The sequence below is a fragment of the Petaurus breviceps genome, unplaced genomic scaffold (assembly GCF_028583685.1).
Source record: "Petaurus breviceps papuanus isolate PSGF00001 unplaced genomic scaffold, PetGlider_PUasm1.0 490, whole genome shotgun sequence".
Classification (NCBI taxonomy): Eukaryota; Metazoa; Chordata; class Mammalia; order Diprotodontia; family Petauridae; genus Petaurus; species Petaurus breviceps.
Genome location: NW_027186352.1, coordinates 26348065 through 26372820, shown reverse-complemented (window position 1 = coordinate 26372820; position 24756 = coordinate 26348065). Strand labels below are relative to the sequence as shown.

Here is a 24756-nt window from a genome sequence, read left to right as displayed (position 1 = left end):
CTCTAGGTTTCTATAGTATTGTATCTTTCTGGTGCTCAGCATTTTTTCTTTTTTTTTTTTTTTTAAGCAATCAGGGTTAAGTAACTTGCTCAAAGTTACACGGCCAGTTATTATTTCTGGGTGTGGTGCTGAGTATCTGAGCCTGGATTTGATCCAGGTCATCCCGACACTGGAGCCAGTGCTCTTACTCGCTGAGCCACCTGGCCACCCCTAAGCAATTGGGGTTAAGTAACTTGCTCAAGGTTACACGGCCAGTTATTTCTGGGTGTGGTGCTGAGTATCTGAACCCAGATTTGATCCCCAGGTCATCCCGACACTGGGGCTGGTGCTCTTACTTGCTGAGCCACCTGGCCACCCCCCACCATTTTTTGTTATCGTTTGTTCTCTCTCTCTTCACCACTACATGAGCCTTCTAAGTGGTTCTCCCAGTCTCTAGTCTCTTGGTCCCCACCCATGTTCTGCTTTGGTGGTCTCATCCATAATTTCTGTTTTTCTCTTTGGTCTTGATCCTACTATGTTCTAGGCTGACACCAAGGTGCCATAGTGGCCTGCAGTCACAAAGGCCTGCGTTCAACTCTGGCCTCAGATGCTTACCAGTTGTGTGACCCCGGGCAAATCACTGAACCTCTGCCTGCCTCAGCTTCCTCAACTGTAAAATGGGAATAATAACAACACCCACATCCCAAGGTTGTTGTGAGGTTCAGATGAGATATCTATAAAATGCTCTGCAAACCTTAAAGCCCTCTATAAATGCTAGTGATGGTGAGGATAGGGATGACATTAGCTGGTGGATGCAAAGACAAAAGCAGTTCATGGTCCTCAAGCATCTTATGTTTGAGTAGGTGAAACAATGTGTAAACATTTAAGTGAAGAAAAGATAAATGTAAAATGACCTTTTCTTGGGGGCAGGGGGGCAGCTGAGCTCGGGATGTTAAGAGGTGAGGGGTGAGGAGGGAGGAAGCTCCTGGGATGGATGGTAGAATGCTATGCACAGGTATGGCAAAGGGGGGCAGCTGATCTGGAATCTGAGACTGTGTGAGGGGCAGCACCCTCTAAGATGCCTAGAAAAACAGGGCTTTAAAAACCAAAGAGAGGAGCTGGACTGGACCCCAAAAGTAACAGGGAACAATCCGGCCAGATCTACTGCTTGGGCCTCTCACCTTGGCAGCTGCACGTATGGTGGACTGCCTGGGGGAGGAGACGTGAGGTGGGAAGAAGTGTCCACAAAGCAGCGTGCCAAAGCTGGCCAACTCTTCGAGCGATACAAGGAGGTTTTTCTTTCTATCACGTCTGGATCAAGAACAATCCTCTCCATGGTGTAATTTTTAAACATGACTAGAAAGATTGACTCTAGCAGAGGCACTGAGATTACCTTCTCAGGGACAGGGTCTAGGAATCAGATGGAACTGAGAGGCACGCATGCTCACTGCATCAACAGCCACCTTGTGAAGGTCTTAGGAAGCCCAGACCCAAAGTCTGAGGAGGCACTGAACATACCACCAACAGAGAGACAAAGCACTGCACCCAATAAGGGAGTCCTGAATGGGCAGAAGTCAGGGTCACTCAGGTCTAATCCCTGTGTGCTTTCTAGCGGACCACTTACCAAGATTCCTTTGGAGATCATTCCCATACTGCTAAAAGAACACCTCTCCCCTCAGAGCCATCACACACATGGTCATTTGCTTTCCTTACCTCTTTTTCACTGCTCCATGGAAGGACTCTAAACTATTTTAACAACAGGTTTTGTTTTGTTTTGAAGGTGGCATTATTATTCCCATTTTATAGAATAAGATTCAGAAAGACTAGAAAAAAATACAAGAAGTTACTGACGCAGGATCACAGTGTCTGAGGAGTTATTCATAAAAATTTACTTTATTTCTTTCCAATTAAACATTTATCCTCTCCTCCTTCCCCCATTAAAAGACAAACAACTCTTGTAACAGACATATGTGATCAAGCAAGATCAAATTCTCGCACTGACTGTATCTACAAATATGTCTTATTCTGCATCGGGAGCCCATTACATCACTGTCAGCAGCTGGTACCACACTGTATCTTCAGACCTTGGGCATGACCATTCATTGTTGCACTGAACAGAGTTCTCTTGGTTTTGTTCATTTTACTTGGCATCAGTTCATCAGTCTTCTCAAGTCTTCATAATCTGGTCCCTTGCCACCTACCCATCTTCCCAGTCTCCTGGCATTTTCTGTGGCTGTTCCCTAGGCCTTGGATTTTCTCCCCCCTTGTGTCTGCCTCTTGGGCACCTTGGTTTCTCTTGCAGTCTCTTCTAGAAGAGGACTCTGCAGACCCCCTTTAATGCCGGCGCTTCTCCCATCTATCCTGTCTAGAGGTCATCTCAGAGTTCGTTGTTTGCACGCTATCTCCCCCATTATTCTATGTGTGAATGTCCAGAGAGCAAGGGTTGCTTTTCACCTTTCACTGTATTCCCAATTCTTAACCTGGCACTTGGAACAAAAGGTGCTTAGGAAAGACTTCTTGACTTGACTTCTCTGAACCTTTCATGCATTATTTCCTTCAAAATGAGGCAATAATATTCCACTACTTTCACATATTATGACTTGCTTAGCTATTCCCCAATGGATGGATAACACCTTAGTATCAAGGATTTTTGTCCATATGGATTCTTTTCTGAGGTAAAATTCTAAAACAGGTCTCCCTGATTCCAATAAATAAATCAATAAAGCTCCCTCTCTTGTCTTGACATCTAATCAACCATCAATCACTTGTCTTGCCCAGAATTTTGTTTGTACCTCTTACTACATTTATTTTCTGCCCTGAATTATTAATATGGATTTGTTTTATTCTAGTCACTAACCTATAAACTCTTGAGAGAAAGGATTCTCTCATTAATCTCTGTATATTGCATATTGTTTCCTATAGTGCTTAGCACATAGGAGGGGCTTAATTACATATTTGTTCAACTGACTGATGTTTCATACTCAATCCAAAAAATGTATCTCTTAGCAATCATTACATGAAGACATTTTAAACTACAAAGACTTCTTATTCAGCTTGATCAGACACTAGACTGGCTCTAATTAGTTATCGACCAGACCTAGCCCAAATGGCTCCTAGCTAAATCAAATCCACTTCAAAACTGCTCTCTTCAAAGTTATTCATCATCTAGCAATTAGCAAGTGGGATGGTCCTTTTTCTTGTTTAAGTCCTCATCCTTTTTGTGACGCCTCCCTGGATGTTCTCGTCTTTCTGGGTTTTCCTGAAACAACTCTCACTTTTTCTGGACCTGTCTGGTTACTCCTCATTTTTCTTTGCTGGATCATGACCTAGGCCCTGTCTGAAGCTGCCAGCCAACCCCAAGGCTCTGGGATCCAAGGTCAACGCCTTCTTTCTCTTTCAGAGATAACATCATTTCCCATGGATTCAATGACAACAAGTTAGATGACCCCTGTGTCTCTGTCCCTCCCCAGTCTCTCTCCTTTGCCTACATTACCAAGTGCCTGCTGGGCATTCCTATGAAAAGTCCCTTAACCATCTCAAACCCAACATATTCCAAACGAGGCTCATTACCGTCTTCCTGTTTACCACAAAAGTTCTTAATTTCTCCTAGATTTGTAACTTTTTAAAATCAAGAGTTAGTGTCTAAAGAACTTAGAGTTTATATTAAATACAAGAGACAAATGTTGGGGGTGGGGGAACAGTTGGATTTCCTACTCCTTTTGTGGAAATATTCCATGGCTGCCAGGGCAGCTCTGACCTGACTTATCATCTCCAGATTTTCACCAAGATCTACCCCTCATTTTCATATATGGAGAATATTTTCAAGAGTATGAATTATATCTACTTGAAATAATTCAACCAATAACTTTTCTTCTCTAACGTGAAAACAAAATGGTTTTTGACAGAAAATCGCCATGAAGTGACACAATGCCGGATACTGCATGGGAAACCTAACTCCAGGGCCTCCTCAGGAAAAGCAGGCAGCCATGGCTACCTCTAGGCTGGGCCAGGCCGGGAGCCAGGCTGATGGGTGCACCACACAAGGCCTGGCCTCCTCAGTAGAGAGCTGGCCACAAAGGCACCAGCATCTCAGGCAATCCGTGTGCATCTAATATCAATTTGGGACGCTTTAGGAAGAGTCATTCCATAACAGCAGCCAAGTTATAACATACAAAATGAAGAAATTGGACTTACGTATTCCTTGACGTTTTTTGTTTTCACAGCTTTGTATGAATAATAAGCAGGATACAATATTCCAAAAATCAACCTGGTAAAAAGAAAAAAGTATGAAAAACTAGCTAAGTTTTTTCAATGACAGAACACTAATATCTTATAAAATGTAATATAAAAGACATGAAAAATATGTAATAGATGGCATTTGTCATCGCAAATCTGCTTATTTTCTCTGAAAGGCAAAGTTGAAGCAAATTTGTTACTTGTGACCCTGTTATTTTAAGTATCAGTCTTACTGGACTCCTTGCTGTCCTGTCAATACTAGATCAGTCAAAATTAACATCTCAACACTTGAGGTACTGGTTTTAACTGGATTCTTGATTGACCAGCTAACTAGACAATGTGGGTTTTGGTGCAGGGGTCAGACTCCATGATAAAAGTGTGTTTTGAACTCCATAGTGGAAACCCATGGTTTCCCTCTGTACCTGGGCCAGACCTTCCTGAACCCTCTACATGGTGTTCTGTACAGTATCTGGCCATCCTAAGTTCTTCCAAAATCTCTTTTTCTCAGAATAATTTGGTGGTTTTTTAAGTCATGATGCATAAAACTTTGAATTCATTGATTATCAAAATATTATCTTCTTATATACATCATTTAACTGGGTCCTAAAGGGCAGCTACATGGCACAATGGAAGCATCAGGAAGAACTGAGTTTAAATCCAGTCCTAGAAACGTACTAGCTGTGTAACCCTGGGCACGTCACTTAACTTCTGTCTGCCTCAGAATTCTCAATTACAAAATAAGCTCCCTCCCAGGATCATCTAAGGATCAAATGACGTAATAGTTGTAAAGTGGTCAGCACAATGTCTGGCCCATAGTGGTATAAACATTAGCTTTTATAATTATTAACATAAAACAAACATATAATCATTACAAGGATTTGCAAGTGGAGGCCAGCAGTAGTATAGATGACTTGAAACGAATTTTCATTTATATTAAAATCTAATTTTTTTTTTAGCAGAATTGTCTTCTGAAGTATATTTTGCTTAAAATATCAAAAGCACCTTGTATCCCCTGAGCACCTGCTAAAAGAAGAGGGGTCCAAGAAAATAGATAAAATAACGGGGATAGTCCAGAAACATCCTGGGACACACAGCGAAAATAGATTTGAATTATAAATTTGTTGAAGGTTACACACAAAATGAAAAATCAAATGGCTGAATTGGCGTGTGATTGTATGTGCTTGGGGATAAAGTCCTACTTAAGTATATGGCATGACCAAAGATTGAAGACCCAGTAATGTCCATATCAGGGAAGAATAACTTGTGGGTTGTATTTTTTAAGCTAAACCTGTTTGTACTTCTTTTTTTTGGAGGGGGGAAGGCAGGGCAACTGGGGTTAAGTGACTTACCCAAGGTCACACGGCTAGTAAGTATTAAGTGCCTGAGTCCATATTTAAACACAGGTCCTCCTCACTCCAGGGCCAGTGCTCTATTCACTGCGCTCCTACCTGCCCTCTGTACCTCTTTTCTCAAGACTGTTGAAATATAGGAAGGTCCAGCACTAATCATAATATTTCCATTTCTCAGGGCTCATGTGAATCCTTTAGAAAGTACAGGACGCTGTATCTTTGAGGAGACAGCCCATCTCCTGCACATTTCCAAAATAGCACAATCTTCCAACTCAATAGCATTCATAATGAAATGTAGCCCTCTTTTCTGGAAACCAGTTCTCCCTCTAGACCTCTCTAGTTTGATAATTATGTCAGTAAAGTTCTGAATCAATCTTGATTCATGTTTCCCTTCTTCATCCCATCTAAGTCAACCAGTAAGTATACATGTATATGTATATTTTTTTTGGAGGGAGAATGCGGGGCAACTGGGGTTAAGTGACTTGCCCAAGGTCACACGGCTAGTGTTAAGTGTCTAAGGCTGAATTTGAACTCAGGTACTACTGACTCCAGGGCCAGTGCTCTATTCACTGCATCAACTGTAAGTATACTTTGTACCAGGCATAGTGCTAGATGCTGGGGGTAAAGAGAAATACAAAACAATCCCTGCCCTCAAGAAGCTTATGTTCTATTGGTAGTAAACAACATGTATACAAATAATATAGAATATAAAAATAATTGGAACGGAGGGAAAGACAACCAACAGAAAGAGGAGAGAATCAAGCCAAGCCCACTTCTTCTGTGGAAGGTGCACGAGAGCTGAGCCTGGAAGGAAGGAGGGGATTCCAAGAGACAGAGCATTCCAAAGAGTACAGGCTATATATGCCAAGGTCTGGAGATGAAAGAAGAGGAGAGGTGCGCTCCCTTATCCTGGCTGCGAGACAGGACATCTCCTAAAGAAGCAGTGTTGTACAGGGTGCTTAAAGGTTGCTGAGCTACTGCTCCATGACTTAAAAGGCTTGGAATGAGAACCAAAACATTTTAGAACCCTCCTTCCACACAAAAACTGGCTTAGAAACAAGCTTTTGAGGGGCGGAGCCAAGATGGCGGTATAGAAGCAGGAAAACTCAGTGAGCTCCCCCCATAACCACCTCAAATACCTATAAAATATGACTCTAAAACTTTAGATCTACAAAAACCACAAAGTGACAGAGAGAAACAAATCTGCTGAAGGCAGCCTGGGTCCACTGCAGTGCTGGGAGCCAAGCCCAACCCTGAGTGAGACTGGTTTTAGCCCCAGGGTGGCCCCAACCAGCAGTGGCTGGAGTGGACCTCAGAGAGTGGATCATCAGCAGCCGTGGCAGTTTCCAAAATTATCAACCCATAAATGCCAAAGGCAAAGTAAAAGGTGAGTGTGGACTCTGGGAACAGGGGGCCTGAGAGTGCGGTCCAGCCTCTGCCCCCAGGATGAAGTGAGAAGCGCTGAGGCGCTGCTGCTGTGCCCTGCCTCATGGCTGCTTCAGCTCCTGGCCTGCAGGTCATAAGGGAACAAGCACCAGTCTGAGCGGTAATCGCTCTTGCTTTAACTTGCTTGGATCTGGATCGCTGTCTGGGGTGGAGGTCCTGGGGTGTGCGACCAGGTGCCAGAGCATGTGGAGGGTTCAGAGAGGGCAGCCAACCAATAGCTCCAGCAGAAAACCCCAGAGATTGGGACAAAGCTTTCCTCTCTGGAAGCAGAGTTCTACTGTGGCAAAAAGCTCAAAAGTCAAGTAATTGAATGCCAACATGAGCAAGCAAAGGAAGCAAAGCAAACACAGCAGTCAAACCTTTGATTCCTTTTTTGGGGGGAACAAAAAGGTTCAAAGCATAGAATGGCAGGAAGACAATGAAGTCAGAACTCCTGCAGCAAAAGCTTCCAAGAAAAATATGAACTTGATTACAGGCCATAGTCGGACTCAAGAAGGATTTTGAAAACCAAGTAAGAGAGAGAAGTGGAGGAAAAATTGGGAAGAGAAATGAGAATGATGTAAGAAACTCATGAAAAGAGAGTCAACAACCTGACTGAAGAAAATAACACCTTAAAAAACAGACTAACTCAGATGGCAAAACAGGCTCAAAAAGGCAATGAGGAGAAGAATGACTTAAAAAATCGAATTTTCCAGATGGAAAAAGAATCTCAAACGCTCACTGAAGAGAATCATTCCTTCAGAATTAGACTGGAGCAAACGGAAGCTAGTGACTTTATGAGAAATCAATATACTATTAAACAGATCCAAACAAATGAAAAAAGAGAAGGCAATGTGAAATATATAATTGGAAAAACCACTTACCTGGAAAATAGATCCAGAAGAGATAATTTAAAAATTACTGGAATACCTGAAAGCCATGATCAAAAAAAGAACCTAGAAATCATCCTTCAAGAAATTCTCAAGGAAAACTGCCCTGATGTTTTAGAACCAGAGGGCAAAATAGAGGTTGGAAGAATTCACTGATCATCTCCTGAAAAAGATCCCAAAAAGAAAACTCCTAGGAATATTATAGCCAGGTTCCGGAGTTCCCAGATCAAGCAGAAAATATTACAAGCAGCCAAGAATGAACAATTTGAATATTGTGGAAACCCAATCAGGATAACATAGGACCTGGCAGCTTCTACAATGAGGGATCAAAGGGCTTGGACTATGATATTCCAGAGGTCAAAGGAGTTGGGATTAAAATCAAGAATCACCTACCCAGCAAAACTAAGTTATCATGTTTCAGGGGAAAAAATGGTCTTTCAATGAAATAGAGGTCTTTCAAGCATTCTTGATGAAAAAACCAGAGTTGAAAAGAAAATTTGACATTCAGATACAAGAAGCAACAGAAGCATGAGAAGGTAAACAGGGAAAAGAAATCATAAGGAACTTGTCAAAGTTGAACTATTTACATTCCTACATGGAAAAACGATAATTGTAACTTATGAAACTTTTCTCAGTATGAGGATAGTTGAAGGGAATATAAAAGGATACACACATATGTCTTATATGTCATACACAGGAGGGTATATGGTCGTATGAATACATACATGAGCATGTGTAAACATGTGTACAGGTATACATAGACAGGGCACAGGATCAATTGAATAGGAAGGGATGATATTTAAAAAATAAAATTTACAGGTAAGAGAGGAATATAATGAGAGGAGAGACAGACAGAATAGGGTAAATTATCTCATATAAAAGAGGCAAGGGAAAATTGCTACAAAGGAGGGTAAGAGAACAGTAAAACAAAAGGGAATGGATGAACCTTACTCTCAATGAATTTGGCTTAAGGAGGGAATAACATACACAGGAAAGTAGGGGGGAAGGGGATAAGAGGGGGGAGGATAGAAGGGAGAGATTGGGGGGGAGGGTAGTTAGAAGCACACAGTTTTGAAAAGGGACAGGGTCAAAGTAGAAAAGAGAACAAGTAGGGGGCAGGATAGGATGGAGGGAAATATAGTCAGTCTTTTACAATATATCTACTATGAAAATGTTATGCATAACTACAAATATACAACCTATATTAAATTACTTATCTTCCCAGTAAGTGTGGGTGACGAGGGAAGAAGGGAAAGAATCTGGAATTCAAAGTTTTAAAACCAAATGTTTAAAAAAATATTATTTTTTACATGCACTGGAAAATAAGATAAACAGGCACTGGGGTATGGAGATCTATCTTGCCCTACTGGAAAATTGGAGGGGGAATAGGGGAGGACATAGGAGAGAGCAGACTGGGGGAGGGGATATTCAGTGGGATCACTGTTCTGGGGTGGTGGGTAGGGGAAAGACGGGGAGAAAATCTGTAACTCAAAATCTTGTGGAAATGAATGTTGTAAATTAAAAACAAACATAAAATTTCAAAAAGAAAGAAAGAAACAAGCTTTTGAGAACACTTGCTTTTTTGCTGGATAACAGAGTTTACTTTAATCTACACGGTGACCTGTGCAGCCCTATTAAGCCTGCTGAAGTTTGCCTGTACGGATACTGGTCTGGTGCATCGGCTTCTCGTCCTTCCTCTTGTTAGTGTTCCAATTCAGGACTCTTTACTACAGCCTCAAACAGGCCTCCTTCCTTCCAGTGGTGACAGCCCTCCCAATGCAGACTACACACCATTTCTAAATCAATCTTCTAAAATGCCTCTTTGCCTAAAGTGGAGTCCTCATTTTCCCTTAGATCCACTCCAGCATCCTTTGCCAAGACCCTCCACCATATGGCTCTTGCTTGTCTTTCTGTTGTTTTGTCCTTCATTCTCAAAGAGGACCATGACATCAGGGAGGTGATGCCATAAATTGGATTTAAGTGAGGGAGCCCGTGCAAAGTCACTAGCCTCATTATCCCCGATGGAGCCAGATGGGTCCAGTGGCTAGATACAGATTAGGACAAGTGGAGATGTCATTGGATGCAGTATCTTGTCTCTCTAACCTTGCCCCACAAGAAGTTACTCTCTGCCAGCTAAATAGCTCTATTTTCAGCCTTTCTTTGTTGTGTTTGTCCTTTGTTTTTGAAGAGGACCTATGATACCAAGGAAATGATGACATGACTTGCAGTTGACTTTGATTGGAGTGAGGGAGGGCTGTGCAAGGTCACCAGCCTCACTTTTTCCTCCAGAGCCATCTGGATCCAGTGACCAGATATTCATCAGGATGACTGCAGATGACCCAGGATGCAATTGGAGACCTTCCAGCCTTCCTTAACACTCTGGGGATATCTTCTTCACTTGATTCAGTCCTATGTATTTTGTCTCAAAGCCTTGCTCAAGCCCTACCTTGTGCATGAGGGCTTTCCAGATGACTACTCCACCCCACCCCACCCTATCCAACCTGTTTCCTTCTCTATTTCATTGAGCCATTTATTTGTATTTGGTACAGCACATGCCATTTTCAGTTGTGATCTTTATATTTGTATCTTTTTACTCAAACTTGTATATACATAAATGTCTCCCCTCCTTTCACTGCCAGTACCCCACCCATGCAGTGCCCTTCAATGGGCATTCAAATGTCCTTGCAGCTCTGCTCTACAAGTCTCATGCCTGTGGGCAGAGCACTAGGGAAGGCACTGGGGACATACACAAAGCTGAGGCAAACAATGATCTCAGCTCATGTGGAACTGACAATAAAGGGGGCTGTTTATTTTAGGGCTTTAGAGATCTGCACTTTCATTGGTGTGGGTACTTTCTTACTCAAGACCATAAACCCTTTGGACCCTTTTTGTGAGTTAACAAAGGATACTGATATGTTATTAAAATATTTGCTATACCATTATTTTGATCAAAATGTAGGAAATTCAGATTTTTCCCCCTTGGGTTTCAGTTCCATACAATTTACTTGTATTCACTGAAAATATTACTATTTTTTAAATAAAAATATTTAACAAATTAAATATTAAGTTTGCATATTATGATAACTGACATAAGTCAGTATCATGCCCAGATATATGATCTTTTTACTTTTTTCTCTGAACGTCAGGAATTCAGAAAGATCAGTAATGTCATTATCTATTGAAACTGAAGAATGTTCCATAGGACCATCACATAAAGCTTTCTTTCCTCTTCTTTTTTAAACCGACACTTCTATTTCAAAGTTTCTCTGAGCTTGCTATTCAGGACACTGAATGAGGGCCGTTGTGGAGACTTGAAGCTTGGGAGGTGTGGCATAAAGCCAAAGCTTGAGCAAGTAAATGAATTCAAATAAAGTCCATTTTAAAAAGCCATCTTGACAACAAACTAATAGCTTATAAAAGGCAAACTTTCAACACACAGAGTAAAGTCTGCCCATAAAATAGAATAATGTTTTCACTACGGAGACAGGAAGAAATAATTATTTGTTTCTCCTTAGGTAGAACTAAGATAATAGTAAAATGTAAACATTTTTGGACAAGATTTTCTTGATTTAATCATCACTTATTAAATGAAACTTTTTTCACTGGTTCATTCAAACCTGCATTGAGGATACTGAAGAATTTTTGCCACTGATTTTTTTTTTCTTTTTTGGAGTGGGGAGGGCAGGGCAATTGGGGTTAAGTGATTTGCCCAAGGTCACACAACTAGTAAGTGTTAAGGCCGCTTTTGAACTCAGGTCCTCCTGACTCCAGGGCCAGTGCTCCATTCACTGTGCCACCTAGCCGCCCCAAAATATGTCCTTTTTTTTTTTTTTTTTTTGGCTGGGGGAAGGCAGGGCAAGTGGGGTTAAGTGACTTGCCCAAGGTCACACAGTTAGTAAGTGTTAAGTGTCTAAGGCTGGATTTGAACTCTCCCCCCCTGACTCCAGGGCTGGTGCTCTATTCACGGAGCCACCTAGCCACCCCTTTGCCACTGATTTTTGGAATATGATAAGGCAATGTCCTCATGGAGAGCAGATTTAGGGTATATAAAACAGCATGTATATTTTTAAATGTGGCCAAGGTGAGAATGTGTTTTGATTGACTATCCATTTGTTACAGGGTTTTTTTTTTTCTTGTCCCCACCCTCTACCCTACAAAGAGTGGGAGGCAGGAGGGAGAGAAAATAATTTTTGTTAACTGATAAAAACCCACCAAATTTAAAAAACGGATACAAACAAGCACTTGGGTTCTTCATTAAAAACCTTTTACGGTTGAAGGGAATGAGGCACAGAGACACTGACATGACTTTTCCAATGGCTGCACAGGCAGGAAGTAGCCAGACCAAGAAGTGAGCCAAGGCGATCCTCTAACTCCAAAGCCCCCTCTTAGGGTGAAGGGAAGCTCAATATCCTGGAGATCGGCCCAGAAAGTCCAGTGAATACCCTCACTGACCATGACCCAGTGGGGTCTTTGTCCCTTAGGGTCCCCTCAAAGACCAGAGCACCTTGCTCCTCAGAGTTCTCATGTAGCGAGCTAGCTATCAAGGCCTTCCTTGGCTAAGTCGAAATGTTCCTCTAATGAAGGACTATGGCTTTTTGCATCTTCTGTGAAAGTGCCCACCCCCACCCCCACCCCCCAACCTTGCCAGCACAACAGAACCACCTCCACAGTGGGTAATACAGCCTAGGTCGCCTTTGTGGAGGACTGAAGCTCCTGTGACTTTATGTATACAACATTCCTTAGACCCAGATCCATTCTGACCTTTCTTTGAAATAATCCCTTATGCCTGTAAATTTATCTCCTCTCCTTAAAATTCAACACTGTTTCTTCACGTGGGCTTAAATGCCAGCCCTTGAATTACTTAAGTTTCCTCTCTTCCTGACCTTGGTCATGATGGATCTGTCCAGTTCATTCCTTCTAGCCTAGACACAGTGGTCTCCTTGGAGGCCTTCCCCTGGATGCAGTGTGCTGACTCCCAGCCCCAAAGCTTCCTCCTTCACTCCCTTCTCTCTGAAATTCTCTTCCTCCTAGGCACCCTGAGAGTTTAATGTTTTTTCTTTAATGAGTTGTGGTCAGTCTTCCTATGTCATATAACACATTTCTGCCCAGAAACAGAAAGAGATGAAAGCAAAGTTGGCTAGCAGGTTGCATGAGTATTTCAAAACAATCAATCCCTTTTTCTCAAATTGTTAGCTTGAGCAAAAGCATAGCTGGAATCTGATTGTAAAGACAAAGGCAGGGTTACTTATATAACTGTGCCTCACAGACTGGCAAGGGAGGGGGACTGGACAAATCAATCATGACCAAGGTCAGGAAAAGAGGAAGTTTAATGTAATTCAGGTGTTAGTAAACAATGGCAGGCATCTAGACATGGCTTTTGGGTTGGTCACTGTTAATGGCCACTTCTGAGAATCAGTTTATTGTCATCACATCCCAATTCTCCATCCCATTCCCCAGCACAGCAAAAAAGGGGTCACCAAAGTGACATTACACTTTAAAAAAGACATATGGTATTATTCTTTTTTTTTTTGAAGTAGTGAGGGACACATAAAAGGCTAAACAATTTAAGATTGAGGTTTCAAAAAACGAAACATTTTTAAATATAAAAATTAAAAGAAAAAAGCAGCAAAACCTCTATTCATTAAATATAAATATTTCAGGTAGACTTTAATTGGATATGCTGGCAGGTTCAGGAACAGTCCACTGAATAAATGGGAGGGAAAAAAGGAGGGAAGGAGGAAGATGGAGAGAAGAGGAGAAAGAGAACCTTTCCTTAAAACAATCTTGCAGTTAAATACAGATTTTCATCTCTCAAACACATATTTAATCACATTTTGGATTAAATGTAAACCTCTTGAACTCTCTTAAGCTTCATGGGATTTGCCAGGGCAACTGAAAACCCTGCCCTCCACCCAAGATATGTTTGTAAAAAAGGAGAGTAAATTGGTTCAATCCCAGCAGCTCTGAAGATAGCAGCTCTCTCTTAGCAACCTAGGGAGGCACTGATTGGTCACAGAAGCTTTCCAAAAGTAGATGCCTTTCTATCACTATGGCCTCTTTTTCTCTTTCCCCATCAAACAATTAAACAGGCAGTGAGTTCTGTCTTCTGAGGACCTTTGCTCAAGACTAGTAATCCACCCACATCAACTCACATCTTCAGGTTACATCCCTGAAGAAGAGGAGAATCTCCATCCCCAGTTAATCCCTGACATTCCTCTTGTCCAACAATCCCATTGTCTCAGGACCAGGAGGGAGGACTAGAGAACTGAGGTTTGAAGGCTTTCCTCCAGAGGCATCTCGGCACAGAGGGAGAATTCCATCTCAGTCACTGAGCTTCAGCACCTTGTTGAACAGGCTCCAAGCACCTGGCCTTACAAGGTTGCTGAGAGGATTAAATGAGATAATGTATGTAAAAGTTCTGTACCCTTCCCACCAATGTCAAGGTGAGTTGCTACCAATGCTGTTGTTAAGCCCCCTGGGAAGTGTTGCATGATCCTTTTGCTTTGCAGATGAAGAAAATAACACCCATTTCCCTGAGCCTGAGTAAGATGCACACATCCTCTTGTCCCTCTCACCAGAACCTTGGTCCCAGGCTCAGGTCAGGGAGGCCCAATCCAGACCTCTCGATACTAGGCCTCTCCCCTTGGGTGCTGCTGTCTCCCTGCATTAGCATGTAAGCTCCTGGACAGGGGGGCTGGCTTGCTGCTTATATAAGGAGGCCCAGCACTTTGAAGGAGGTTGTTGTGTCTGACGATGTGAGACCCCATGGACTTGTCACGGGGGCTTTCTTGGCAAAGACAGTGGAGGAGTTTGCCATTTTCTTCTCCAATGTGTCCCCATTTACAAATGAGGAACTGAGGTAAATAGAGAAGTGTCTTGCTCAGGGTCACACAGCTAGTAAGTGTCTGAGGCTGGATTTGAACTCTTCTTCCTGACTTCAGGCCCAGCACTCTATGCACTGTACCACTTCTATGGCTGTCCCATAGAAGGCACACAGTAGGCACTTAATATTTATTGGATGGGACTGAGCTTCCACCTGCCTCAGTTTCCTTATCTGCAGAATGGGGACAATAGCAGCACCTGCCTCCTAGGGTTATTGTGAGGATCAGATGAGACAATAACTGTGAAGCCCTCAGTACAACACTCAACAACCTGCTGCTGACGAGTTCATTTCTCCGTGAGCCCATTTCGGGTTTTCTTGGCAAAGACACCGGAGTGCTTTGCCACTTCCCTCTGTAGCTTGTCTTAGCTATTCTTTCTTTATTCATTATTACCGTGTTTCCCCGATAATAAGACACTGTCTTATTAATTTTTTTGGACAGAAAAACACCAGAGGGCTTATTTTCAGGGGAGGGCTTATTTTAATGAACATTGACAGCAATTTTAATAAACAGGTAAATGTGAACAAAAAATGTACCTTTATTCAATAATGAATTCAATAAAGAACAGGATGACGCGCTCACTGCTGCAGCTCTGATTGGATGCAGCTCAGAGCACGGCGTGTGTTTCACCCGGGGGGGGCGGTGCATACAGAGGGTACCATAATGTAGTGTGTAGCGCAGGGGATCACCTTCACTACAGTAGCAATCTCAATAGGGCTTATTTTCGGGGGAGGGCTTATTTTAGGGATAGGTTTTATTATCGGGGAAACATGGTATTATCAGGATCAAATGAGCTACCTGGGAAGCACTGAAGCACAGTGCCTGGCACACAGTAGGGACCATATAAACATCAGCTATTATTGCTGTTGGTGGTGTGACCAAACGAAAACACAACTGGAAAGCATTTAGCAGGCACGCCACTGTTCAGCCGCGTCCAAGTCTATGCTGACCCCATGTTTTCTTGGCAAAGATACAGGAGCCATTTGTCATTTCCTTCTCTAGATGAGGAACTGAGACAAACAGGTTTTGAGTGACTTGCCTAGGGTCACATAGTCAGTGTCTGAAGCTGGATTTGAATTCAGATCTTCCTGACTCCAGGCCTAGTGTTCTCTCCACTAAGCTGCCCCAGCTGTAACACAGCAGGGGCTAGATAAATGTTGGCTATTATGATCATTAGAAAGCATGGCACCTGGCGTGGGTGCTTATACTCATGGTAACTGCTGCTGCTGCCACCGCCACCACACATGTTATGCCCCCTCCTACTCCCACCCCCCACTACATGCCAGGCCAGGTACTACTACATGCTGGGTAAAAAGCAGACAATGGCTTTAAGGAGTTCATGTTCTAAGAAGCCTGGACCTCTGGTCCAAGGTTCCCTGACCACCCTGTCCCAATCAGAGAACGAGTGAGGGGTAAAGCCTGACCTGCAGGAATGGAAAACTCCAGGAGAGGAAACACCTCCTTTCAGCACGGATCAGTAATCTAATGAACTTTCACCAAGGGATTCATTGGGAGATTAAACAACTTGCCCAGGATCCTACTGGAGGCTAGTTATAGTTCCTCAACCACACCTTGCTGAGATCCTTTAAAAGGGCTTGGCCATTTCCTCCCAGCCTGACCCTGGGCCTCTTCTCTACCCACCTCACTACATTTCTGGCAGACAGTAAGCACTTCATAAATGTTTCCTCCCTCCTGGTCTCTCTGAATCACAGACTTCTGCAGAGTGCAAAGGGCCCTTATTAGCACCTGGCTAAGATTCCATCCCTTACATGTTTGGATCCAGCTTCACCATAATGCCCCTGAAAAGTAGCTACCGTCCCAGGCTTGACAACCATCCAACAAGGGGAACTTTTCAATCTCCAGGGAGACTGCCACCTCTCCAGAAAGCCCAGTGAGCCTTGGGAAGCTCTAACAAAGTTATAAAGTTTTTCTTGACGTCAGGCTTAAACTGTTTCTTTGCATCATTCCCCATTTTGATCCTAGTTCCACTGTCTGGGGCCAAACAGAACAAATCCAGTTACTGGAACACAGCTCTTCTACCTCCCTCTCATCTCCTTGTCTCCAAGCTCAATCTGCCCACTTCCTCAAGCTGTTCCCTAGCTGCCATCCTGAGCCCAGAGCACCATGGGACTGTCATCTTGTCCTGGGAGGCTGGGCCCCTCTTACTGCAGACCAGGATCACAGTGGATTTTCTGGCTGCCACAGCCCTTAAAGGACTCACACTGGGCCTTTTTCACCACTCCTGCCTATTATGGGAGTGCAGCTGTCCACCTGGGTCTGGCTCCATGAGGCTGTCTCCTCATTAGCTTCTGAGCTCTCCAGCTGGTCCACAAGAGCAGGGAGAGGGACCTGACTAAAAGCTTTGCTAAAGACCAGGTGAACTCGACCTCCCCTGTTAGGTGATAAGTGAACTAGCTCATCTTGAAGAAGTCTTTTCGGAATCACTGACTCCTTTTCAGTAACAACCATTTCATTAACTACCTGTAATGGGAATGCAAATTTGGAAGATCTTCCCTGCCCCTAGGCTAAAGTGCACCAGAAGCCTGGGGAGGGAGGCTTGTTTTTCAGTAGATACTTCTTGATTGGCCAGTGAGTCAATAAGGTTGTTACATTCTCTGAGCCAGGAGAAGGCTATATAAGCCCTGATGTGTAGCTTTGTTTTGGGACTCACTTTGAGAAGTGTTCTGTGATTTGATATGGATTCTGGGAAGCCGTTGTTGAGAGTCCCCCGGCTTTGAAAAACCCAGAATGTGGAAACCCAGATGTTGGCTGGGTATGGATGTAATGGTTGGACAGTTTGGAAATCTGTCTACTTGATGTTTCTGTCTTGATAATTATGCCTGTATACTTTGAGGTTCAGGGTGCTGACCTTTTCTCCTGAACAAGGTAAACGATATATGTCTTGCCGCTACACTACCCCATCAATAATCTGCTCTGGAATCCCAGTCAAGTTCACAGGGCTCCAATTTGCAAACTCTGTCTTCTTTACCCCCCTCCCCAGTTACAGACATTTCGTAATTTCAGTAAATATAATTTCCTGGAATCACCCCCACACCCATAAATTGTAAATATATCTTATAGAATTATATATATGTCACTAAGGAAAGAAATGATTTCTTTAATGTGGAAGCTGCAATGACATGGTTGGTGGCCCAATGGGTAAAGCTGGAGTCAGAAAGACCTGAATTTAAATCCTGGCTCTGACGCTTACAAGCTGTGGAACCCTGGACAAGAAAGGTAATGGTTCTTAGCCTCCATTTCCTCATCTGTAAAATGGAGGTAACAATATCACCCACCACTAACCAGGGTAGTTGTGAAGATTGAGAAGAATAATATAAGGAATCTGAAAACTTTAAAGCACTAGATAAACCTTAACTATTTTTTTTTTTTTGCTTTTTTGGGGAGGGCAATTGGGGTTAAGTGACTTGCCCAAAGTCACACAGCTAGTAAGTGTCTGAGGCTGGATTTGAACTCAGGTCCTCCTGTCTCCAGGGCCAGTGCTCTATTCACTGCGCCACCTAGCCGCCCCTAAACCTTAACTATTACTATGATTATACTGATGAAAACTATTTGATAAGTGGCAATGTCAGGCAGGGTGCTGGGGATGGATGTGCAAAAAGGAAACTATCCTGCCATTCTTGCAGCTTGTATCTTACTGGAGTGGGGGAAGAGGGGTGCGGGTGGCAAGCTAAGGTCAGGTGGGGCAGGAGGGCAAGTCACTTCACCCTGTTTGCCTCAGTTTCCTCATCTGTAAAATGAGCTGGAGAGGGAAACGGCAAACCACTCCAGTATCTCTGCCAAGAAATTCCTGAATGGGGTCACGAAAAGTTGGACACAACTGAAATGACTCAACACATAAAAGGTATTTAATAAATGGGTGTTAATTAAGTGGAGCCTCGGAGGGCTGAAGTGGCTTGCCCATGGTTATCAAGTTTATGTCAGAGGCAACATCTGAATTCAGGTTTCACTTGTTTCATGTCCAGCCACAGATCCATTACATTTCAGTGCCTTCAAGTCCAGTGACTATTTCATTTAATTTCTTCTCACTGCTACCTGATCTCTTTTCAGACCTAAGATGGCTTCATTTGTTGGGTAGTTTCTCAGTAATTTTTAAAAGCCAACAGGAAAGAAACAGCCATGGCTTTGTGACAACAACTAATGTAATCTTAAGAATTCTCTAGGCAGAGATGAAAGGTGCCATAATCAGAAAACAAGTCTTATCTACAATTTCCTCATATCCTTCAGCTCTCAAATGCCAGCCTACCCTTCCTAGCACCGAATACCTTCGAATCTCCAAACTCCAGCTTTGCTTTGACTGGACAAGAGCCCAAATATGCTGACACCCAACTTAATGAACTTGACTCTCTCTCTCTCCCTCTGAACACCGTGGTCTCAGACATAGACGATTAGGTTTGGAAAAACGGGAACATGAAACGTAAGCAATAACAGAATACTTCCTAACCATACACTTAAGCTCCCTTGGTTTTCCAGTTAATATTTATGAAGAATACAATAAAACAAACACACTCTTCATAATGTTTATATTTGTTTCTAAACTAGATTAATGTTACATGAACTAATATTTCTGGGATCAGTTAGGTCCAGAGTCAGAAACATCTATATTTGAAGCTTAAGTTATAAGTGAAATGCCTTTATACTTAGGTCATGGTGGATAGGGACTATACTAAAGGTGTTAGCACAAACCCATACTGATCAGGGGCAGCGTTAAGAAGGGTATGCCATCAGAACAAACCCTCTTTATTAAGATTATCTGAACACAATTCAAATCCTGCTCTCTCTGCCTGAAATACCTCACCTCACTCAATTGTCAAAATCCTACATCTAAATAAAGCACAGGTCTGACTACGTCTCTTCTCTGCTCAGTGAGCTCGGATGGTTCCATGTTAAGTCCAAGACCAAATACAACTGCCCCTTTCAGCGCTTAAGCCGCTCTGAAGTCTCTGCTCCTGCCAAATAAGACAGTCCATCTCCCTTCTCTGTTGCTTTGTACAGGTCACTGGTTCCCTGTGCCTTGAGCACATGCTAAACCTTCCTCTCTACCTCATGTAACAGAACTCAGTTCAGATTCCATCTCCTATGAGGCTTTACTGATCCTCCCAGCTGCTGCCTTCTCTACCAAATTAGATTATATTAATTCTGAGAAACAGCATGGCATAATGGATGAAGAGTCAGTCCTCAAGGCCAAGAAGATCTGGGTTTGAATTCTGTCTCTGACACATACTGGTCATGGAACCTGAGGCAAAGCCACTTGGGATTCCAGGCAACTCTAAGCCTCAGTTTTAAAGAGGATATTAAATCAACCAATGCTGGCAGAGGTTTCCTCACCTGGACATCTCCTATAACAATGATCAGACTGTCTGGTACCAACGTCTACTCAAGTGGTCTATGTTCACTGTCAGGCCCCATCTGTGGACCTTACTGTCTCTACTTAACCAGAACCTCTACACCCTCCCCACTGGGCCCCTCCCACACCCCCATCCTGCAGCTCTAACAGGCATGCTCTAGAGGAGCTCCCATTTCTGCCACACCTTCCCAGCTCTACTTCATGTCTTCCTTTATTGGAATGCAAAGGCCTCGAGCACAAGGCCTGTCTAGACTATTTGTACCCCCAGTGCTTAGCCCAGTGTGACACAGATAGTCAGTACTTAATACATGCTGGCTCTATTAGCCCCCCCATCCATTCATACATACATCCATATGTTGTCTCCCCAAAATAAAGTTCCTTCGTGGAAGGGCCTATTTAATTTTTGTCTTTCTATCTCTGGTGCTTAGCATGGAGTCTGGCACAGAGTTAAGTCGTGGCTGAAAGAATTAAAATACTTCAAATAGAAGACTCACAAAAACCCTCTCTCCCATCATCAGACTTCCTATATGTCTGAACTACGTAATAAGTTCTAAGGGTATAGAATTTCTCTCCCCTCTATTTTCTTCATTCATCACCCTTAGAATGAGCACATAGGACCCTAAATCTTGTGGAATACATAAGAAATATCAATGATCATTTGGTCATTGAGAATTCCTTCAGCTAGATGTGACTCCTTATTTGCCAAACTCCTCATCTCTGTCTGAACTCTCACATGTACTTAACATATTCTGACTTTCATTAAAGGTATGTGTGTCATCTTCTGTTTATGGTACTATAAGCTCCCTGAGGGCAAAGGTTATCCAGGTTTCCCTTGTACAACGCTTTGCACATTGTAAATGATTTATATTTGCTGAATTCAACCTTAGAACAGGCCTCTCTACACTGTCTTCTCATTTCTTTGAGGTAAGAAGAAATTTAAATATATGTATAATATACACACATCTGTGCATATGTATGTAGGTCTGTGTGCATACACGTATGTATGTATACATATAACCTGACAAGTATTTCCCAAGTGCTATGTGTCAGGTGCTGTGCTGAATGCTGGGGACTGAACTACAAAGAAGGAAACAATGCCTAGTCAACAAGGCGCTAATATTCTGATGGCAGACAATGCACCCAGCACAAGTACAATGTTAACATGTGTACATGTTTATACACCCACTTCCACCCGCCCATGGCTAAATACAAAGTGCTAGGAGTTGGAGGGTCGAATCAGGAAAGACTTCTTCCTCCTCTATGAGATTGGGCCTGAGCTGAGCCTTAAAAGGAGAGGCGCTCTGAGACAAAAGTGAGAAAGGAGCAAATTTCAGGCTTGGGGGATGGTAAATGTGGAGACGGACGGAGGATATGTGTGAGAAAAGGCCAGTTTGGTTGGATTAAGGAACGTAGCAGGAGAAGGAATGTCTGGAGAGGCAGGCTGGGCTCGGGCTCTGTAGGGTTTTAACAGCTAAATGGAGAAGTTTAGGCAACACAAGTCTCTGGAGGTGACTGTGCAAGTCCCAAGTTCAGAGGAGTGAGCAAACAATGACTTTGGCGACTGATGTGGCGGGAGGGAATGAGAAGGGCCCTCACTGTGTCTGTAGCAAGGACTTGAAGTCACACTAAGATTTCTAAGTAAAGTTCCAGACCTGTTATACTGTACACACTTTACAATCCAGTATCCAAAAGGATTAAAAACGGTGTGTAAACAATTGGAATGACCCCTCCCTCTGACAGCAGGCACCACGTCTATTCTTCTACAAAATGAAAAAACCAGACACCTTTTTTCCCACCACTACAAAGTATCATATGCATCAATTACGTATGAATGAAATAAACACAAAATATTTTGAGCTTTATTCTCTTTTAAGAATTTCCATTTCCAGGGGTGGCTAGGTGGCGCAGTGAGTAAAGCGCTGGCCCCGGAGTCAGGAGGACCTGAGTTCAGATCTGGCCTCAGACACTTAACACACACAAACAAAAGAAACTAGCCGTGTAACCTTGGGCAAGTTGCTTAACCCCAATTGCCCTCCAAAAAGGGGGAAAAAAAAAAGAATTTCCTTTTCCAAAGTACTATTAGATGTTATGCCAAACAATGCTAGTACAAACTTTCAAGATGGGACAGCAGTTATGAAAGCCAACAGTTTATTCAAGTGACTAAATGAAAATAAATTCATGGCTCTTCTACCACTGTAAGAAACTTAAAAACAGACTCTTTAAGTGAAAAACCTTTTCAAAACAAAATGCTTAGTTCTTAACAAAAGTTTGGCAAAGGAAACAGTGACCTTTAACAATGTCAAGGCAAGGAAAGCCCAGCATAACTAACCTCAGTGAGCTGGCTGGAGAACTCCCCTGGCTGCCAAAAAATGAGAGAACTTGAGGAAGCCAGAAGGGAAAAGGCAGCCCTTGGAAAACATTTATGAGTCGGAGGGCAGCTGAGAACCTGTCAGGCCCTTCAACTACCTCCCACACTCTGCAGACACTGGATGTAGTTAGGCTTCTCTTAATGTACAAAACAACCTCTGCAGCCAATGATGAAAGCAGGGATAGGTTTGAGCTGAGAACTGATGGTGAAGGCTCAAACTTTAAGAGCACCTCTGTGATAAACAAATCTCAAATGGGCCCTGAGGCTTGAAGTCTCCTTCCCTAGATTTGCCAGTCTTTGATTCTGCTTCTTCAGAAGGCATAGTACTTCTTTACTAGGTCACTCTGGGAAGTGCATGAACATGCCCACTGTCAAAAATGTGCCTCCGTCCCACCTTGGTGGGTAACCTCTCCCCTGACAACAACTGGGGACATACTCATTCCAAACAGGCTAAGGGCCCCTGGCCTCTTCACACCAAGAAGGGGCACAAGTTGACCTCTTACTTCCAAGCATTTCATGGTACTTCTCTTTTTCCTCTGGGTGGCTGACATTCTCTGATCCATCTCAGTCCTCCCCTTACTCCACAGGTGGGTCACATGTGGTCCTCAATAACTGGCCACCCTCCGCTAACCTCTTCCAATCCTTTTCTTTTTTTAAACAAGGTGAACCCTTTCCTCCATTTCACTGTCTGGATCAATTGGGAAGGCAGAGGTGTCTTCTGTGAGGCCTTTAGCTTCTTTTGGGGACGGAGGCCAGTCTGCCCTTTGGTTATAAATAGCAGTCACCTGGTCACCATGACCTCCGTGACAAATGTTTCCCTGCACTTCTGACTGCCTGTGAGCAAGAGGCTGAGGCTTGGCTATTTTTCTGGCCATTTCAGCTCAGCTCTCTCACTGTACTGACCAGTCCATGGAGGATTTGAACACCAAGGTTTTCATTCTTTTCACCTTTTTAAACAGTTTAATCCCCTAAGAGTCATAACCAACCACTTCTTCCCTCTCTGACTTCTTCTCCTATATTTCTAGGCCTTCACATGGTCTTGTGCTTTCATCTTGTCCTTCCATCCTTCAGTTTCTCTTCAGATTTTCCCAACTCCCTTTCACCAAAAATTCTAAATTTATTCATAATTCCAAAGCCTTCCAAATTACCTTCACACTTCCTCCTCTTCCAGAATCGGAAAACAAAATGTAATAACTGCAGTTTTCTAATTCTCAAAAAACGTTAAAAAGTGTTCAATATGAAATTCTCAGTAATGGAAATGAGATCAGTCTAAGTACTCACTCACAGTGCAAAAACAAAGTGGCTAAAAGTACCCACTGCTCAGGTAGTGACTTGTGGCCAGACAGAAGGCCTAATTACTGGGTTCTTTAAAATGTATAGCTTGAAAGATGATGCAGAAGGGGCAGCAGGCTGGGCCCAGAACTGAGTAGGCAGAGGAGATCAAGCTGGATCACATCTGACCCACAGATCACAAAATCCTCTCAACAGTGCTTTACCTACCATGGGTGCGTTCTGGTTGCAGATCGTGAGGCACCGCAATCTCACAAAAATCAAAAGAAACATGGAAGGTAGTATGGCAGCTGCAAGCAGGCTGCAAAAGAAAACAACAATGGCTTTATCAGGGAAGCGCAAGAAAGTATAGTACTGGGGGACAAAGACAGAAGCAGAATGCTGGCCATGGGAGTTCAAATCCTGCCCCAGGCAGATAAAAGGAACACATGAATCTGCAATGTGACCCAGGCAGCACAAGTGTGAAACTTTCTCCAGTAGCCTTCAGCTGCTTATGAGTAGGCATGGAGGAAGCAGATGGTAGGAGCAATCCAGGGCTAAGGCTTGTCAAAAGAGGAGCAGTGAAATGGCAGGAAGGGAAAGGAACCATGAGCAGGGGGCGGCGCAGAAATGAAAAGGCTCATTATTGGGTCGGGGTAGGAAAGAGGAGAGTGAACTCGGAGCAGGATTAATGGCTTCAGAAAATAGAGGGGTGGAGGGGATGAAGAGGGTGAAAAGCAGGTTTGATGGGAGGGGGAAGCATGACGGAGGTGGAATTTTAGATGACGGTCAGATAGGAAAATGGCAGGGTTTCTAATTAGGGAAATGAAATGCTTGTGGGGACTGGCATGTTCTGCTGTGTGATCATCCTGATGAGTGGCTGAGAAGCAGGTCACAGAAGCTAAGGAGGCTGAGGAAATGGAGGGGGGGATTTGAAGGGAGATACAACAGGAGACTAAAGATGGAAGGAGAAGAGGGAGCTGGTGAGCCAGGT

The 24756-nt window shown here is 43.2% G+C and overlaps 1 protein-coding gene across 3 annotated transcripts in view; it reads right to left on the bottom strand.

Moving 5' to 3' along the window:
* REEP3 (receptor accessory protein 3) overlaps positions 1-24756 on the bottom strand; it is an 87879-nt gene that overhangs the window by 54519 nt on the left and 8604 nt on the right. For all 3 annotated transcript variants that reach the window (XM_069101882.1, XM_069101880.1, XM_069101881.1), the window contains exon 2: positions 4174-4246. In XM_069101882.1, the coding sequence (XP_068957983.1) occupies positions 4174-4246 (73 nt within the window). The remainder of the gene's footprint in view (positions 1-4173; positions 4247-24756) is intronic.